This window comes from Rhinopithecus bieti, unplaced genomic scaffold (genome assembly GCF_001698545.2).
Source record: "Rhinopithecus bieti isolate Rb0 unplaced genomic scaffold, ASM169854v2 scaffold_5626, whole genome shotgun sequence".
In the NCBI taxonomy this organism is placed as follows: domain Eukaryota; kingdom Metazoa; phylum Chordata; class Mammalia; order Primates; family Cercopithecidae; genus Rhinopithecus; species Rhinopithecus bieti.
Genome location: NW_016805666.1, coordinates 8,141,724 through 8,162,226, shown reverse-complemented (window position 1 = coordinate 8,162,226; position 20,503 = coordinate 8,141,724). Strand labels below are relative to the sequence as shown.

The window sequence follows — 20,503 nt, the reverse complement described above, 5'->3', positions numbered from 1 at the left end:
ATTTTAGAGAAATTACACTTATAAAAGAGTAATGGTGTAATATGGTTAAAATTGTATTTTAAAAGTATGAAAATAGGTTGCTATAGGCAGTGAACTACCAATAATAAGCCCATTTAAAACTAATTGGAATAGTTCTTTCTGTGGTCTAACTGTAGAAGATGAAGTGAAAAATATAATTATGCTGAACTAAGGTGAACTCTTTCTATAGATATTTGGAGAAAAAATTTTAAATTTAAGTACAGGGGCTTAGTGAAAACGTTGGATTTTAACAGCAGTTCCTTTCTAAAGTTATAAAACATGCTTATTCATCTATTTATGCATACATTCTACATTGAAAAATTTGGATTTACAGGAGTGGGAAGTCTATAGGTTTGTGGGAAATTGATAAAAGACAAGGGTGAAGAAGAGTAAGATTCAAAAACCGACAGAAGTTTGGTGAATTGAGTTTATGGTTAATACCTGGTACACAGTAGATTGAGTCAGTGGACTTTGGACCCCTAGAGGCAGAGTCCTCAATATTTGTGGCCCTCTCTGCCAGAAATAAATGTCTTCTGAAAATTTTCTTCTATCTAAAAGCTTCAAATGGGTGGATATTAATTTTTAAATTTTTTATTTTTTTAGCAATGGAGTCTCACTATTCTGCCCAGGCTGGACTCAAACTCTTGGGCTCAAGTGGTTCTCTCATTTCAGCCTCCTGAGTAGTTGAGACTATAGGTGTGCACCACTGCACCCAGCTGTTTAATTGATTTTTTGAAAAGCTTTTCTATTATCAACAATTTCTACACATTAAAAAGTAGAAAGACTAGTATAATGGACTCCCATGTACCCATTCACTCAGCTTTTAACTTAGCTTTAGCAGTTATCAAACTCATGGCCATCCCCTGGTCAATAAAGATGGGTTTTTTAATTTAAAAATTTTTAATTTTGAAGTAACTTTAAACCTACAAAAAAGTTGGTGTGTTAGTGTCAGATTGCTTCTTAAGTTCCTTGATTAGCCTTCTGATACTTGCAGAGTCTGTTGTGGTATATCTGCTTATTACTGATATTGGTAATTTGCACCTCTCCCTCCCCATTTTCTTTCTCCCTCCCCATTTTCTTTCATTTTGATGAGTCTAGGTAGCGGTTAACAATTTTATGGATTTCAGAGAACCAGCCTTTTTGGTTTCAGTGACATTTCCTCTATCTTTCGGTTTTTTTATTTCATTTTTTTTTTCTCTGAATTTTATTTCCCTATAGCAGTTATTCTGGGAGTAATTTGCTATTCTTTCTCTGCTTTTCTTAAGGTGGAAGCTGAGGTCATGACCTTTCTTCTCTCAGATACTGGAATTTAGTGCTGTAAATTTTTTTCTAAGTACTGTTTTTGTGACATCTTACACATTTCAGTATATCATTTTTATTCAGTTCAGAATACTTTGTATTTTCCACTTTGACGACTTTGACCCATTGGTGTTTTAAAAGTTTGTAATTTTTTTTTATTTTGAAACAGAGCGTCACTCTGTTGCCCAGGCTGGAGTGCAGTGGCGTGATCTTGGCTCACTGCAGCCTCCGCCTCTGAGATTCAGGTGATTCTTCTGCCTCACCCTCCTGAGTAGCTGGGACTACAGGCGTGCACCACCAAGCCTGGCTAATTTTTTTTTTTTTTTTTTTTTTTTGTATTTTTAGTAGAGATGGGGTTTCACCATGTTGGCCAGGCTGGTCTCGAACTTTTGGCCTCAGGTGATCTGCCTGCCCCAGCCTCCCAAAGAGATGGGATTATGGATGTGAGCCTGCGCCTAGCCTTATTTATTACTTGAAAACAGTTGTATTATTTCAGGTCTTAAGTTTAAGCTTTGTTAGGCAGTACCAGAGCAGTTTTTGTTTGAGGCAAATTTTATCCCACTAGCTAAAGCAAAAACCTGAATACTCTTCCTAATTCCTTGTGGCTAATGGGGTTTTCCACTGTGGTTGGTAAAAATGGGTATGATTCCCAGCCTTTTGTGAGCCCTGGTGGTTTAATCCCCTTAATCATTTTGGGTGGTTCTCTCCCTGGCCTTCGGTAGTTTCTTCACACACGAGTGCTGAGCAGTACGCAGCTGAAGGCTTGAGGGAGTCCGTCTTGCAGATCGGTTGCCTTCCTAGTGGGCCAGACTCTCTTCTGGTGATCTCATCAGCAAACCTCATTGCTTTGGTGCTTTCCAGACTTCCGGTTTCATCTCCCAAACTCAGAGGAACTGCTGGGCTCCCTCTGAGCGACCTGTCCTCCCTCTTTTTGTGACCTGTAAAGTGTTTTCCGTCAGTAAAGTGGGACGGTTGTAGGGCTTGCCTAGTTTGTTTTTTTGATCTCTCAGCTATCAGTTTTCTTCATTGCCTGATGTACAATCCCTTGAAAATGGTTATATAATTTGTTGTTGCTTTAGGGCAGGAGAGCAAGTATTACCCCTTTTGTTTCAACTTGGTCGGAGGCAGAAGTCTCCATATGAGAATGCGAAGTAATCCATTCCCTGAGGAAGCATATTTTAGGTGGTGGTGATTGGAACTGGAGATCAGAATTGATTATCAAAAACGACCCCATGGGATGTGGTGGCTCGTTCCTGCAATCTCAGCATTTTGGGAGGCTGAGGTGGGAGGATTGCCTGAGCCCAGGAGTTCTAAACCAGCCTGAGCAACATAGTGAGACCCTGTCTCTATTTAAAGAAAACAAACAAACCCAAACCAAAACTGACCCTGGTGACTGCTGAGTGGTGACTACAAGATTCATTTTTGAGCCCTTAAGGAAGAATCACAGACTAAAGGTTAAGAACCTCAGACTAGTATTGTTTAGCCGGGACAGTGTCAAAGCAAAAGGTCTTTGGTTTATCCTTTGATAGTAGGCCTATACGGTATTATTACTTTACACACTCAGGTGGTGATGGCTGATCTTCTCTACAGGGAAAGAGGTTGGGCTTATTCTCACCATAGTCTCTAGTAGCAGGCGCAGCCCTTGAGAATAACTGACACCCAAAAGTGTTTTGATTTTATGGAACATTATTATGGTGGACTAACTCTGGTCATATGCTCTAGGACCATTACACTGCCCTAGGTGGAGAAGACCTTGTCACCATGCCCAAAAGATTTTGTCTGGTCATACGGCTTGTTTAGAGGAAGTTGGACCCAATAGTGTGTAAGGTTTCTCCTTTTCCACAATGGCACTGAGTTGATTATCTTGCTGGTTATTTATTCTTGTACCAATGTTTATGTATTCACATACTTGATAAGAATGTCGTAGTTAGGAGTGAAATTATTACAACGACATAAGTAACTGTACAGACAGACCCGTCTCTTTTTTGAGGTGAAGTCTTTCTCTGTGGCCCAGGCTGGAGTACAGTGATGTGATCTCAGCTCACTACAACCTCTGCCTCCTGGGTTCAAGCAATTCTCCCGCCTCAGCTTCCTGAGTAGCTGGGATTACAGGCACCCACCATCATGCCCGGCTAATTTTTGTATTTTTGTAAAGATGCGGTTTTTCACCATGTTGGCCATTCTGGTCTTGAACTCCTGACCTCAAGTGATCTGCCTGCCTTGGCCTCCCAGAGTGCTGGGATTACAGGCATGAGCCACCAAGCCCGGCAGATAAACCCCTCTTTTTGGTTACTTTATGATAGAACATCAGGAAGTTTCAACAATCTTATGTATGGGGTTACTTTAAAATTCTGCATTTGGTTTTTACTTGGCTGTTAATTTATATCATCTTAAAATAAATAGGTGTTGTTACTTAGTGCACATTTTAAAAATCAGGTCATTTATTCAGTAAGCATTTTTGAGCGTGTACCGTGTGTCAAGCCTGCTGTGCACTGGGTAGATGAGTAGAGTATGGGATCTGAAACGAAGGCAGTAATATTCCCGTCGTGAGATCAGCCTCATCTAAAGCAGTGGTTATCAAACTCGGGGGGCTGAAACCCATTTACCTTCTTGAAAATTTTTGTGGATGCTAAAGAGCTTTTATTTATGTGGACTATAGCTATTGATACCATATATGAATTAAAACTGATATTTTAAATACTTATTTATTAAAAAATAAAGTAATTACATTTTAAATAACATTTTTAGAAGATATTTTCTGAAAAAACAAAGTTAGAAAACTGGCATCGTTTTACATCTTGCAAATTTCTATAATGTGCAGCTGAATGTTTAATATTTGAAATACAAAAAAAAAAAAAAAGAAAAATATGTCAGTGGGCTCAATTTTTTCCCTGGACAAGCTTTCTAGGTAGTCGGAAGCAATCAGAAGGTTGCCCAGTGGGCTTGGAATTGAATGCCGGAGTCAGCTGAGTGCTCTCCAGTAGGAGTGAACCTGCCCTAGCGATTGAGTCTTGGCCAGGGATTGCCATTTATGTAATTGGTGCTCAGTCAGTATTTATTGGATGATGAATAATCTCTGAGAAGTTTTTGGGTTGGTTTCACTGCTAGTGCTATAGCTCTTTACTATGCTACAGGGAATAAATTTGAGTTGTGTGAAGTACTTTTAGCTCAAGAGGCTTAAACTAGACTACTTCTGAATCTGTGGAATGAAAAAGGAAGACTCTGTTAGTAGTTCCTCTCAGAATATAAATTGTTCTGTATCAAAGTTGTTGCTAGTCTGAACGAATTAATGAAATATGCCATGTTTTGTTGTAGTTAAGTAATGCAGGTTCGAGCACTGGTATCCCATTGAAAATGTCATTAGAACCAGCTAGCACTTTAGAAACTACTTACGCGTCATCTCAAGTTTGATACATCCCATGAACAAGTGATGAATGCATCACTGCTTTGGAAGAATTCACATTTAAACAAAATCTTATTAAATATTAAAAGAACACTTCAATGGTATAAAACAGCGGTCCCTAACCTTTTTGGTACCAGGAACTGGTTTCATGGAAGACAGTTACGGGTGGGGAGGGATGGTTTCGGCATGAAACTGTTCGTCTCAGATCCTGAGGCATTAGATTCTCATAAGGAGTGTGCACCCTAGATCCCTTGCCATGCGCGGTTCACAGTAGGGTTCGTGCTCCTATGAGAATCTAATGCCACTGTTGATCTGATGGCAGGTAGAGCTGGGGCAGTAATGCTTGCTTGCCTGTCACTCACCTCCTACTGTGTGGCCCTGTTCCTGACAGGTCCGTGACCAAGGGGTTGGGGACCCCTTGTATAATAGACAGTTGATGGAATGAAGTTGTATTGTCTGCTAAGATATAAAATAATTCGCTAACATTTGTTCCCTTTTTTCCCTCAGTGATCTTCCATTGTTTGAAGCACAAGACCTTTAAACCACTGTAGGTATGGACAAGGAAGAAAGGAAGATCATCAATCAGGGTCAAGAAGATGAAATGGTAACCAGCTGTTCTAATTTACTTGTGAAGTATGAAGACTTTCTCTCTGCAATTTATTATTTTAGGGACTAGAAAAAGACAACAGTAGCAGCAGCAGCTAACTCAATGGGCTTCTTTCTTCATCCTGTGCTTTTGAATTGGGATTGTGTAGTATGTCTATTAGTGGCTTTTAGTATAATTCTTTTTTTACTTGTGGTCTGTTAAAACTTAGAAGAATGTTTTTGCATTTGGTGATTTAAGAGGTAACATTGGCTAATATAATCCTAAATAAAAGATTTAAGTATAATCCCAAATAAAGATTTCTCATTTTGACTTACAAAATTTTCTGAAATCAGCTTTCTCTACTTTTGTTGGTGGGAGCCAGAAAGATGTCAGGTAAAGTATAAGATGCCCTGTTAAATGTAAAAGTCACATAATCAAGGGAGAAATTTTTAGTATAAATATGTCCAAATGTTGCATGGGACAGACAAAAGGATTATTATTTATTTGAAATTTTAATTTAAGTGGGCCCCCTGCATTTTCGTTTGTTACATCTGGCAACGCTTGTTGGGGGGGCTAACCTGAAACTATGAGACAATTTGTCAGTGGATCAAATTGATCATTCAGTGGTATTGGGACAATTAGTAAATCATTTGGGAAACAGTAAATTAAAATCTATTCATCCAGATGTACTGTGATACTCTCAATTATATCGTGCAACAGAAATAACATGTTAGTGGAAAACTAGTGAAATCCTAAAACTGAGTTTAGTTAATAGTAATACAGCAGTGTTAATCTATTGATTTTTAACAAATGTACCAGGAAATGTTAACATTAGTGAAAACTGCACAAAGGATGTCAGGAACTTCATAATATTTTTGCAACTTTTCTATAAATCTAAAATTTATCTCAAAATCAAATGTTAATTTAAAAAAAAAAGCCCACCTCTGCCAGGCGCGGTGGCTCAAGCCTGTAATCCCAGCACTTTGGGAGGCCGAGATGGGCGGATCACGAGGTCAGGAGATCGAGACCATCCTGGCTAACACGGTGAAACCCCCGTCTCTACTAAAAAATACAGAAAAAAACTAGCCGGGCGAGGTGGCAGGCGGCTGTAGTCTCAGCTACTCGGGAGGCTGAGCCAGGAGAATGGCGTAAACCCGGGAGGCGGAGCTTGCAGTGAGCTGAGATCCGGCCACTGCACTCCAGCCTGGGCGACAGAGCAACACTCCGTCTCAAAAAAAAAAAAAAAGAAAAAAAAGCCCACCTCATAACAAGATAAATTCAAGAAGAATTAAAAAGATATGTAAAAATGAAATTGCAAACATTCTAGGAAAGTGTACCAAATATGAATTTACTGTATCAGTGGGAAAGAACGTATTAGGTGTAAATTAAATGTAAAATCAAAGTGTAAAACCAACAAATTTACTTAAACTATAACTGAAAATAAACTGGTCAGAAACAAAATTTAAAGGTAAATTATGGATTGGGAAAATACAGTTTATGTGACAAGACCCTAATACCTATCTGGGAAACAAAGAACTTTGGAATGTATTTGTCTGCCATAACATTTGATAATTAATCATGTGATTGCTGTGCCCATGCAGGAGATTTATGGTTACAATTTGAGTCGCTGGAAGCTTGCCATAGTTTCTTTAGGAGTGATTTGCACTGGTGGGTTTCTCCTCCTCCTCCTCTATTGGATGCCTGAGTGGCGGGTGAAAGCGACCTGTGTCAGAGCTGCAATTAAAGACTGTGAAGTAGTGCTGCTGAGGACTACTGTAAGTTTATGTGTTTACTTGTAACTGATTATTTAAGGAGTAAAACAATGTCTCTGTGTATACTTTATTCAGAATAATAGATGAAGGGAACATCGCTGCCTGGATAAAATGAGGAATGCTAATTCTAGTATTTCTAGAGGATTTGTATTTGAATTAACTATTATTATAGTGATTAGAGTTTAAAGGAATCTTAAAAGGTGATCAAATTCACGCCCTTCCTTTCATGTCTCTTATTGCCCTGAGAGATGAGATTAGATACTTGTCTATTAAGGCTACTGGTCCTTTAGGACTGTAGTCCAGATCTCAGTCACTGGGCCAGCTGCCTGTCTGCCGTGTGATGCTGATACATCTCAGCCTTTTTTCTTTTTTAAAAATCCTAACTGGAAGCATATTTTGAGAGGTTTTAAATCTAGTCCAAATATATAGGCTAATTAAGGAATTACTCATGATATTTTATGAAGTATTGATGTACTTGTCGGTAAAATAGGTCATAAAAACCATGAGCAATGGAAAGCACTTTATGTTTGAATTTAAGCATCCTCATGAAATGGTTTAATATTTAGTGAGTAAGAATGATGTTTCCTCAGTTAGAGATGAGGAAATAATGTCTTGTGAAGAATGGAAATTAAATGAAAATACAGGCAGTTTTATGTAAAATTGACTCCTTACCCTTACCCTTTCTCTTTAAGGATGAATTCAAAATGTGGTTTTGTGCAAAAATTCGCATTCTTTCTTTGGAAACTCACCCAGTTTCAAGCCCAAAATCTATGTCTAATAAGCTTTCAAATGGCCATGCAGTTTGTTTAATTGAGAATCCCACTGAAGACAATAGGCACGGGATCCGTAAATATTCACAGGCTGAATCACAGCAGGTATTGGGATCTTAATGTCAAAGTTTCTTTAAAAATCAGAATTGTTACATTTTATGCTATCATGTATATTCTATAATTTTGTGTTTGCAGTTAATGCTTGAGATAAATTTAAATGCATATAAAATATTACATATTACTATATATAATGCCATCTATAATCCTATATGTAGCTGTTAATAGAAGTAACAGATTACTTGTCACAAGTGATGATATGCTTTTTGGTGTAACATTTATTTGTGTTCCACAGATTCGTTATTTCACCCATCATAGTGTAAAATATTTCTGGAATGATACTATTCACAATTTTGATTTCTTAAAGTAAGTATCTTCCTTTTGTTTGGATTATACTTTGAATATCCTGAAACCGTTCTAGGTAGAAAAGAGTCCATTCTAGTATTCATAAAATTGCTGAGGTTTTAAATTTCTATTCACGTGTTAATTAACAACTCCCTGTTGCTGTTTGAAGGCTCATTAGCCATTTTAAAATAAGTCCCACCGCAGCTTGCACCATGGCAGCGTTTACATGAAACTTAGAATCAGTATGATGCCAAAGTCTACTGAGTCTGAGTTCTTACCTGTTGCACCTCAAAGTGATTTTGAGTATACCTCATAGCCTGTATCTTAACTTAGAATATCTGGATCATTACCTGTTAGTTTACTGACACTTGGAGCCTGTGGTACTTGAGGAGTAGAGTAATAGGCAAATAGAAATTAATTTTACTATGTAAATAAAGAATGGGGCAAACTGTAGTAATTCTTTTATTTTTAATTGAGGATTTAAGTTATATAAGTACAAATTAAGATTCTATTTTATTGCTCTTAGAATGATTATTATAAATACTCATTAATATCGTTGCTTTAGAGTGCCAAAGGAATTCTTAATTTTAGCAGTAAAAAGAAAATCATGTTATGAACATCTAAAATATTCATACCTGTAGGTTTCTGTTGGAAGTAAAAAATAAAATATTCATGCCTGGATTTTTTACTCAGATACACTAAAGAATTGGAACATTCTGGAATGGGCATGGGCATTTTTACATGCCTAGTTCTAAAAACCATTCCTCATTAAGAACTATTGCCTTAAAGAAAATTGGGCCAGGCGCAGTGTCTCATGCTTGTAATTCTAGCACTTGAAGAAGCCAAGGTGGGTGGATCACCTGAGGTGAGAAGTTCAAGACCAGCCTGGCCAACATGGTGAAACCCCATCCCTACTAAAAATACAAAAAACAATTAGCCGGTGCTGGTGACGGATGGCTATAATCCCAAATACTTGGGAGACTGAGGCAGGAGAATTGCTCAAACCCGGGGGGCCGGCGGTTGCAGTGCGCCAATATTGCACCACTCTGCTCCAGCCTGGGCAGAAGAGCGAAACTGCGTTTCAAAAAAACAAAGAAAATTGCCAATGGGCTGTCATTTTGTTTAAAAAAAAAAAAAAAAAATTTTTTTTTTTTTACTTGGCACTGGCCCCTGCTGCCTTCTGGAGAAGTCATCAAATTCAGTGGGAAGAAATGTCAAACATATTTACTGTGTGTCTTTTGCCAGCCATAGAAACTTAAAAATTTAAACTTATTCCACTGATTGCAGTGAATTATGAAGCTTAGCTTTCCTATGTGGAAAATGTGAAAAAGGATTGAAATTAAGTATATGTAAGACTCTCTTTGCTTTAGAGTTTTATAGCTGGTATCTCAGTTAAAATAAGCATAATTAAGGCATGGGGTGGTGACTCACGCCTGCTATCCCAGCACTTTGGGAGGCCGAGGCAAGTGGATCACTTGAGATCAAGAGATCGAGACCATTCTGGCCAACATGGTGAAACCCCTTCTCTACTAAAAATACAAAAATTAGCTGGGCATGGTGACATGTGCCTGTGGTCCTAGCTACTCAGGAGGCTGAGGCAGGAGAATCGCTTGAACCCAGGAGGCGGAGGTTGCAGTGAGCTGAGGTCGTGCCACTGCACTCCAGCCTGGCGGCAAAGCAAGACTCTGTCTCAAAAAAAAAAAAAAAAAAGCATAATTAAGATATTTTGGGAAAAAGTAGATATGTTAGTTGAATCCCATTTGTAATTACTACAGATTTTAGGCATTGTCTGTGACTCATAAATTCTGCACTTCAAACCAGGTATGCATTAGGGAAGGGTTTGAATTGATGCTTTTATGGAGATGGAAGACAGTGAATAGAAATTCTTAGTTTGACTCTAAAATTGAAAAGGAGAAACTGTGTAGCTAAAAAATAAAATTTTTTCATCTTTGGTTTAGAATTCTCAAGTTATACTTTATCTTAAAATTTTAAAGTTTAATTCTAGTTATTACAGCTTTGGCACAGTCTTAAGGATAATGATATTATTATATAAACTTGAGTATTTAGAGCCATCTCATCTATCCTGCAATAAATACATTGAATAGTTTTGAAGTTGGGTTTGAGACTTAGATTTGTCATTGTTTATCTTAAGAATTGGAGATTTAAAAATTCTCATTTGTTATCTCAATTTTGTTAAGGGTTTCTAAGCATTTGTAAGGAAGTCACACCTTTATAAAATCAGGCATATAGAAAATGAGGCGTTAAGAAATTTGGATATTTTAAACTTTGTTTAAAGTAAAAACTTTGGATTTATTTAGGGGACTGGATGAAGGTGTTTCTTGTACGTCAATTTATGAAAAGCATAGTGCAGGACTGACAAAGGGGATGCATGCCTACAGGTAATTTTTATCCAACTAAAGTTAGATCTTCTCAAAATTCCTGAAAGCAGTAGTATACATAGTCAACCCTTTACCATATAGTTGTACATATTAACAGATACTTAAATATTACAGATATAGTAGTTGAGAATTTATTGATATTTTATTTGGGTGAGACTGTCTTGTCAGTTTAAGAATTATAAAAATGTGAAAGCTGATATTTTGGAGTTGGTATCCCTGAAATTATACCATATTTCATCAGTTCCCAGGTGCACATTTTTCCACCTTTTAACATCTCTGAAATTGGGATGTGTCATAGAGTTGGTGAAGTGTCATTCTTGATCATATAATAATGGTATGGCTTACAATTGATAGTTCAAATTCACCGTAATGAAAAATTGTAAATTGGGAGATGTAATCTTCTTCATAGTGTTATTCCTTGTTAAATCATAAAAATACACCAGTGTATTGCATATTTTAAAGATAAATGCCGTTTTGAAATTCAATAGGAAATTTTCTTACAGTTCTGTAGCATGTTCTTTCAAAGGGGTAGAACATAAAATTCACTCATTTAGACTTACACTTCGTAAAAGTCAAGAATTACTCTATCATATAGAAAATACTACTGTAACATAAGGAATTAAGTGGAAACATTTAAACTTTAAAAGCGTTTTCTTTTAAAGTCGAACATACAGTGTGTTGAACTAAACACTGTTAGTGCAGTATTAAAAAAATAAGATCCCTCCAATTTATTTGGTTTCTTGCAAAAAATTAATTGTAATTCAAAATTGTTAAGATCTAGTGTGTTCAAGGATGCAAAAGAGAACCTTTTGCTCACATGGTATTATAGACTAGTGGGAAAGATACTTGTCACACATAAAGATGTGAGACAAAATGAAGTTAAATGCCACCAGTATAGGTATCTACTATTGACTTCTTTGTTTTAAATTCTGTAGGTAGAGAGTTTGAATTATAGAAGACAAGTGTTTGGAGACATGAATAAGAACAGTCTGTGGTTTAAACCTTACCTAATACAGTGCCTTTCATAAATTATGCTACTATTATATAATGTAATAGTATTAATGTATTTTCCTGTTATAGAAAACTGCTTTATGGAGTAAATGAAATTGCTGTAAAAGTGCCTTCTGTTTTTAAGCTTCTAATTAAAGAGGTAAGACTATTTATTGTATATAACTCAACAGTCATGATCAATGAATTGTCAATTTGGAAAGAGTCGTGATTAAGATATTCTTGGTTTTCTTTTCCTAACCTCTTTTGCATATTTTACTTGGAAGGTAAAGATGAAGAAATTTACTCTGATAGAGAAAGAATCTGGGGCATGTATTCTTAAAATTTTGTCTAGTTTTGCTTTTATTACCTGTTGAATGTCTAGCAGAGTTAGGTTCACCAATCTTCATTCTGGTTTTTGGCTAAAGCTCAAGAATTAGTTGTATTAGGTGAACACTTTCAGTAGTAGAAGTAAGATTGTTTTTCATCAGTTCCTGAGAGTGGACATGTAATGTTGCTTATGAGCATAGCACAGTGTAGTGATTAGGAATTGGAAAGCCTGATTTGTAATGTGGTTCTATCAGTAACTAGCTCTGATCTTTAGTACATTCTCTCTGTTGCTCCTTTAACTATTAACTTGGGATTAGTGTTTTCTAATTATCTCATTTGATTTCCAGGTAAAATGAGACTATATCTAACTATATCTGTATGAAAGTGCTTTGAAAAGTACAGAAGCATCAATTTTAAGACATTGGTGGGGGGGGTGGTTAATGAAATTGATAAAATACCATGACCTTTGGGTAGATGAAGTTCATTGCCAACGGCTCCCTTTATCTCTTTTTCATTCAGGAATTAATACTTAGTTATTATCTTAGAGAAAGCAAAGTTACATAACTCATTAACTCACATTTGTCTTTCCTTTGGCCCCCAGTGAACTTTTGACATATAAGTAAATTTGTGTTTTGAGTTTATAATAAGCAAACATTTGTTCAGTTTCATTAAAAGTTTTTATTCTATTAGCCCAGAGCACAGTAGGTGGAAATAAATGTCCTTTATTGCCAAGGCAGATTGCAGAATAGCTAAAATCATACACTTACTAGCCTTTTCTAGCTGAGTCTATATTTGGATGGTATGAATCTAAATGGATGCCAGTAATTTAAATTAACCTTATTTAGCCAAATTATAGTTTAATAATAATAAGAGTATGATAGCACGTTGCCCTACTTTTTTTTTTTTGAGATGGAGTCTCACTCTGTCCCCCAGTCTGGAGTGCAGTGGCGCGATCTTGGCTCACTGCAAGCTCCGCCTCCTGGGTTCACACCATTCTCCTGCCTCAGCCTCCTGAGTAGCTGGGACTACAGGTGCCCGCCTCCACGCCCGGCTAATTTTTTTGTATTTTTTTAGTAGAGACAGGGTTTCACCATGTTAGCCAGGATGGTTCCATCTCCTGACCTCATGATCCGCCCGCCTCGGCCGCCCAAAGTGCTGGGATTACAGGCGTGAGCCGCCGCGCCCAGCCTGCCCTACTTTTTAGGGAAGTACATTTTGCTGTAGAATACTATGGAACTTATCCTGTACATATTTGTATCTTTTTGGTTAATTGTCAAATGAAAAGGTGGACAATCTGTATGGTCATTAATATCTCATTCAGTGTGACTTTAAAATCTTGTTTTTTAGGTTCTCAACCCATTTTACATTTTCCAGCTGTTCAGTGTTATACTGTGGAGCACTGATGAATACTATTACTATGCTCTAGCTATTGTGGTTATGTCCATAGTATCAATCGTAAGCTCACTGTATTCCATTAGAAAGGTAAGTTCAAGTTTATTATGGGTTTCACAACTCTATTTGTGTTTTGTAATAACATCTAAAGTGTGTAGAATAGTACTCGGCACAACGTAAATTCTCAATGCAGTCATTATTTTAGTTGCATGAATATGTGCTCCTTCTCCCCCTCCCTTTTTTGTTTTGCGGGGTAGGAGGTTGGGGATGGCAGGTGCTTTTTAGAGTCACGACTACCACTTGACTGTCTAGAGGCCATAGGGATCTGTGGTTGCTGATCACAGACTGGAATACTGGAAGGTACTGTTTTCAGGCTTATCCTGTTAAAAGTGCTTCTTGTTTTGTCTTGAACTAAAACAATGAATAATCTGAATTTCTGACTCGACATTTTATAAAGATGGAGTGATACACATTTATTGAATTAACTTATTTTTTAGCACTCTGGCTTTTTTCTTGAGTGGGTTCATATTGGCTAGTTTTAACTTCTTTTCCTCTTTCAGCAATATGTTATGTTGCATGACATGGTGGCAACCCATAGCACTGTAAGAGTTTCAGTTTGTAGAGTAAATGAAGGTAAGTAATTGAAGTGAATGTTGGAAGAATAAATCAAAAAAGATACCTGTTAGGCATAATGTGTGAAGTGAGCCCAAAGTTTAATACATATATATTCTCTGATTGATCAGTCGATTGAGTCAGTGTCTCTGTCACTCAGGCTGCAGTGCAAAGGCGCAATCCCAGCTTACTGCAGCCTTGACCTCCCAGACTCAAGTAATCTTCCCACTTTAGTCTCCCGAGTAGCTGGGACTACGGGTGCGTGCCACCATGCCCAGCTAATTTTTGTATTTTTTTTTTTTTTAGAGAAAGGGTTTTGCCATGTTGCCCAGGCTGGTCTCCTGGTCTCAAAACTTCTGGGCTGAGTGATCTGCCCACCTGGGCCTCCCAGAGTTTTGGAATTACAGGTTTGAGCCACTGAACACTGCAGCTGGCCTTTTTTTTGTTTAAGTCGATGGGGTTTCACTGTTGCCTAGGCCGGAGTGCAGTGGCTCAACTTACCCTCCTGTCTCAGCTTCCCAAGTAGCTGGGACTGCAGGCTTGTGCCACCATGCCTGGCTAAATTTTTTTTTTTTTTTTTTAGAGAGGTGAGGTCTCACTGTATTGCCCATAGTCACCTTGAATTCATGGGCTCAAGAGATCCTTCTGCCTCAGTCTCCCAACGTCTTGAGATTACAGTCTTGAGCCACTCTGCCTTGCACATACATTCATTTTTTAAGAACTAAAAGTATGTATTTCAGTTCCTGAGTTTGTATCAAATTCATTTATTTATATAAAATTGTATTTTTCTTCTATGTAACAGGCACTGTGCTGGGCTCTGGGGATTCGGTGTAGAGATAACAATAATAACAGTAACAGTGAAGTGTGATAAATGCTGTGATAAGGAGAAGTCAGCCAACTTATATATTAGGAGGAGCTCATTTACTGTAGGTACCAGGGATGACATCTTTGATTAAGTGCTTTTAAGTGGTGATTATTTGAATTAGCCAAATAAGAGGTAGGTGAGAAGTTGATAAGGGGACGCTGAGAGAAGAAGAGAAGAGGGTTCTAAATACCCAGAGGCCTAGAAATTAGAGATTGTGTGGACATTGTGAGAACTGAAAGAAGAAATTTAGTATGACAAATATAGCAACTATAAATGATGGCTAGCTCTCTGAGACATGTTAGGGATTTGGGCTCAGTCCAAAAGACAGTGGAAAGCCATTGAATGGTATTATTATTATTTTATTTTATTTTATTTTATTTTATTTTATTTTATTTTATTTTATTTTTTAGATAGAGTCTCCCTCCCAGGCTGGAGTGCAGTGGCAGTCTTGGCTCACTGCAACCTCCGCCTCCCAGGTTCAAGGAATTCTTGTGCCTCAGCCTCCTGAGTAGCTGGGATTACAGGCATGTGCCACCACGCCCAGCCAGAATTTATATTTTTAGTAGAAATAGGGTGTCACCATGTTGGCCAGGCTGGTCTGGAACTCCTGGTCTCAAGTGATCCACCCGCCTTGGCCTTCCAAAGTGCTGGGATTACAGGCATGCACACCATCACACCCAGCTAATTTTTGTGTTTTTAGTGGGAACGGTGTTACCATGTTGGCCAGACTGGTCTGGTACTCTTGGCCTCAAGTGATCTGCCCGGCTTGGCCTCCCGGAGTGCTGGGATTACAGGCATGAGCCACTATGCATAGCTGCCATCGAAGGGCTTTACGCAGAAGAGTGATAAAGTACGTGCCCTTTGGAAAAAATCATTCTGGTGTCCACATTCAGACTGGTTTAAAGGAAAGTAATACTGAAGGCATGACCCCCCGCCCCCCCGCCGCCACCCCCCGAATCAAGGTAGGGATTATGGAGATTAAAAGAAATGAGTTCGAAAGATACTGAAATGTGACTATTGAACAGGATTTACCTCATTGTATGTGAGGCCATGGAGTGGTGTCTGGCTAGGTGGATGGATGTTGGTGCTATTTAGTTAAATAGGAAACTCTGGAAGAGAAGCAGACTGGTAAGAAGGGTAATGTTTTGGACATGTAACTTGTCTGGCAAGATGTTGAAGAGGTAAAGGAGGCAGCGCAGCATCATGGGCCTTGGAGGCAGAAGCCGCTTTGATTTACTCAGAACACCCAATCAGTCTCCATTTTCTTGACTCAAACTACACCCAAGAGATTGCTTCCTTCCCTGTGCTTCCTGGCCACCTGCTACTCTAGCTGGGAAGATCTGCCTCCCTTAGTTGAAGTCTAAGATGTGTAGCTTACTGATGCCTCTCCTCTTCTTGTTCTGCTGTTGCTGAAGATACTGGGGACACCAGGGCAGACACTATTGAACTTGAATCTTCCTTTCTCACTCTGTATGGTCTTACATATCATCGATACCTTGTTTTCTGGTACACCTAAAAGGAGTAGAACTTCCAAGTGGCATTTAAAAGCTTTAAGAAAAGTCAAATTTTTACTTTTTTCTTCCCATCTGAGGAATGTTCTATTTTCTTTTAAAGAAAACCGAATTTTAAAAGAAGGGATCTTAGTTTTAAATGAAGATCGATCTATCTACTGTGTACTAAATGTCATTCTTTAAAAGTTTTTCCCTCATAATTTAGTAAATTACTTCCTTTTTTAAAAGAAGGAAAGAGTATTTGTCTTCCAGGCTAACATCACGAACAATAGATTTCTTCTCATCCATCTCCATTTATAAACTAGTGTGACTGTCTTCTGAGCACAGTATTAAACTTGGGCAGGGAGAGGGAGGGTGTTAGAGAATGAGAGGAAAAGAGAGAGAATACCTACATATAAGGTGACTCTAAAGAAAACCTTTTTACCCTTTGGAAGATCTTTTCATTTTCATTTTTCTTTTTTTCAAACACCAACTCGACCAGAGGGAAGATCTTTTAAAAAAGTGTTTCACTAACTTAAATTTGTAAGGAGATAATGAACTAGATAAAATATACAGTGTTTAATTTATTTAATGAATTTACTCATGTTTAAAATAATATCTAAAAAGAGTAATTTAGGAATATTGAGGAGGCAGTGAGACTTGAAGGTTATAAATACTGGCAGTGAGAGAAGGACTATAGATACGCTGTTGAAAAGAAAATGTGCTCAGTTTTCTAGTGCTTCCTTCTGTTTTCAGGGGATTATAGAAATCTGAATTTGTTTGTCCTGTTTCACAGGAATCTCCTTTGTGTACTCTTTGTCTCTTCCTTAGGCTAATAGTCAACATTTATCATGGACAGTTACATGAATGTTGAAACACACTTACTCGCTTCGTCAGAGGGTACTTGGCATCACCTGTGCACAGTTGGTATCCTGGCGGGAGACTAGCTGACACACCATGCTTTTGTTAGCATACTAATCTTATTTGTTAAAACTTGCCATTTATTGGATTTTTCTATTTTGCCCCATTACATTATTAACTTCTTATTGAGATCAGATGACTTCTGAATAGTATTTGCTGTATTTTCCAAAGTAAAGAATATCTTTTCAGATTTTCTTTCTTTAAATTCAGAAATAGAAGAAATCTTTTCTACCGACCTTGTGCCAGGAGATGTCATGGTCATTCCATTAAATGGGACAATAATGCCTTGCGATGCTGTACTTATTAATGGTACCTGCATTGTAAATGAAAGCATGTTAACAGGTAAACTAAATGAGTAAATATCAACATGAGTTGTTTATGATCTGTCATGACTAAGTAGTCACTGATTAAGCCTTTTCAAAATTAGCTATATCATTTGTGTCTTTACTCATGAGTATGTTGGATATTAGAGATTTAAAATTCTGAGTAGACCAAATTCTGCATTATACTCAGCTGCAATATACTAGATACTGTGCTATAGTATTGGTCACATCTCTTGGCCTGACTCTGGCTACTCTTTGGACCCTAGGAAATGGTTTATGGTTAGGGAAGTGGAAAGAAGGCCTCTTCCCACAGAGAATGTGGCATACAGTATTTGGTTCCCCATTTGAAATGTAAAAAGTGGGAATAAAGAAAGATTTTTATATTTTTCTTGAACTGGGGAGATACAGACTTTAAAATGACTTCCCTTTGGAAATTCATGGTCTTGAGATAGAGCTTGATTTTTTTTTTTTTTTTTTTTTTTTTTTGAGACAGAGCCTTTTTCTGTCACCCAGGATGGAGAGCAGTGGTGCGATCTTGGCTCACTGCAGCCTTCGCTACCAGGTTCAAGCAAATCTTATGCCTCAGCCTCCCAGGTAGCTGGGACTAACAGGTGTGTGCCACCATGCGTGGCTAATTTTTGCATTTTTAGTAGAGACAGGGCTTTACCATGTTGGCCAGGCTGGTTGCAAACTCCTGGCCTCAAGTGATCCATCCACCTTGGCCTCCCAAAGTGTTGGGATTACAGGCGTGAGCCACTGTGACTGTCCAAGATCTTATTTCAATCGTGTGAGTTTTTTTTTTAATTGTCATAGTCTGGTTAGAAAATGATTTATATGTAATACATTTTGAAACTGTTAAGTCATGTCTTAAAACACACAAACACACACATGTCTCACAAACTTTTACATATCTGATACACATGCCTTCTTTGAAGCAAGAAATGTGAATGCTACAGAGAATTAATTTTAAAAAGAATTTGACTGTGGTTGAGAGAACCACCATGTTACTCATTTCCACATCTCTTTTTTGCCTGTCTTTTCTGTTCTCTCTCTGTGTGTGTGTGTATGTGTGTGTTTGTGTGTGTGTGTATGTGTGTGTAGGGGTGGGTCAGGGGTAGGCCCTCACATCTCTTTTGTACAGTGCTCTCCACTGTTACCATTAGTTCTTAGAGATAAGAAAACAGGTGCATGGACTATAGCAACTACTTATCTTTTTTGAAATTATTTGAAACTGAACAACACAACTGTTTCTAAATATAAACGAATACTACCTTTGAGCCACAAATCACTTTCTGGAATTACTGTGAGAGATAATATTTGATACTTCTCTGTGAGGAAACTGGTAGACAAAAAATTAAGTCATGTTATCCACATATACAACTCTTAGTGAATATTGTAAACAGTATAGTAGCATTTAAAATATTTAACAATATTTTTTGGTGTTTGATACTGATTCCTGTGCTTTCGTTTAATAATCTGCAAACTGTTTTTTTTTTTTAAAGGAGAAAGTGTTCCAGTGACAAAGACTAACTTGCCAAATCCTTCGGTGGATGTGAAAGGAATAGGAGATGAATTATATAATCCAGAAACACATAAACGACATACTTTGTTTTGTGGGACAACTGTTATTCAGACTCGTTTCTACACCGGAGAACTCGTCAAAGCCATAGTAGTTAGAACAGGTAAGAAACCTCTTAATTAATCTCTTTTTGCATGTTTCAGCGTATTTGATACCTACTGAATGTTTAAAAAGAGATTCTCGGCCAGGCGCGGTGGCTCACGCCTGCAATCCCAGCACTTTGGGAGGCCGAGACGGGCGGATCACGAAGTCAGGAGATCAAGACCATCCTGGCTAACACGGTGAAACCCCGTCTCTACTAAAATACAAAACTAGCCGGGCGAGGTGGCGGCGCCTGTAGTCCCAGCTACTCGGGAGGCTGAGGCAGGAGAATGGCGTGAACCCGGGAGGCGGAGCTTGCAGTGAGTCGAGATTGCCAAGATTTTATCACCGCCTGAGCGACAGAGCGAGACTCCATCTCAATAAATAAATAAATAAATAAATAAATAAATAAATAAATAAATAAAAGAGATTCTGTTATGGGAGATAATTCTCATTTTCTTATAAAAAGATAAATAATTCTTTTCTTTTCTTGATAGGATTTAGTACTTCCAAAGGACAGCTTGTTCGTTCCATATTGTATCCCAAACCAACTGATTTTAAACTCTACAGAGATGCCTACTTGTTTCTACTATGTCTTGTGGCAGTTGCTGGCATTGGATTTATCTATACTATTATTAACAGCATTTTAAATGAGGTATATATGTGGGACTCTTAATAGGGTTTGAACCTCAATTGTTTATCACATGCGGCTACTGAGGATTTGAAATGTGGCTAGTGAGAATGAGGAACTGAAATTTTAAACTAATTTAATTTTAATTAATTTAATGCTAACACAGTCATGAGACTAGTAGCTATGATATTAGAAAGTCCAGCTATAGAACATTTCCATTGTAAAGGACACTTCTTTTGGATGGCTCTGGTTTAGATGGTCTTTTACTTGGTCTTGTGACTTTAAAAAAAAAAACCCACATACTCACCAAAAACTTTATTTTCTCTTTTTTACCTCTGAGATGTAATATACAGTGTTAAAATGAGTTTTGATTATTTAATTGAAGGCACCGCTGGTCAGAAGTGGAGACTGGCACAGTAAGGTGTGTGCATGCTGAGTCAATATCTGATAAAGCTTGTTGACCGGCTTTGAAGTGTGTCATGTGTGAAGTATGTAGTGCTATGAAAATGAGATAAGTTTCTTTTGAAAGTAGCTGTCATTCTATAATCCATTGAGCTTTTTTATTTTGCAGAAATACCTGAAGAAAAAATTATAAATGGTTAATAGATATGTATATACACACACATACATAAAAATGAAATCC

General features: G+C 37.7%; 1 protein-coding gene across 8 annotated transcripts in view; it reads left to right on the top strand.

The window, feature by feature from the left end:
* ATP13A3 (ATPase 13A3) overlaps positions 1-20,503 on the top strand; it is an 87,023-nt gene that overhangs the window by 22,312 nt on the left and 44,208 nt on the right. For 7 of the 8 annotated variants that reach the window (XM_017873468.1, XM_017873462.1, XM_017873464.1 and 4 more), the window contains 11 exons: positions 5,228-5,324; positions 6,908-7,081; positions 7,771-7,953; positions 8,201-8,271; positions 10,569-10,649; positions 11,730-11,799; positions 13,314-13,448; positions 13,919-13,991; positions 17,457-17,588; positions 19,072-19,251; positions 19,727-19,884. In XM_017873468.1, the coding sequence (XP_017728957.1) occupies positions 5,274-5,324; positions 6,908-7,081; positions 7,771-7,953; positions 8,201-8,271; positions 10,569-10,649; positions 11,730-11,799; positions 13,314-13,448; positions 13,919-13,991; positions 17,457-17,588; positions 19,072-19,251; positions 19,727-19,884 (1,308 nt within the window). In that variant the 5' untranslated portion in view covers positions 5,228-5,273. The remainder of the gene's footprint in view (positions 1-5,227; positions 5,325-6,907; positions 7,082-7,770; positions 7,954-8,200; positions 8,272-10,568; positions 10,650-11,729; positions 11,800-13,313; positions 13,449-13,918; positions 13,992-17,456; positions 17,589-19,071; positions 19,252-19,726; positions 19,885-20,503) is intronic. The other variant, XM_017873467.1, reaches the window with a different exon arrangement.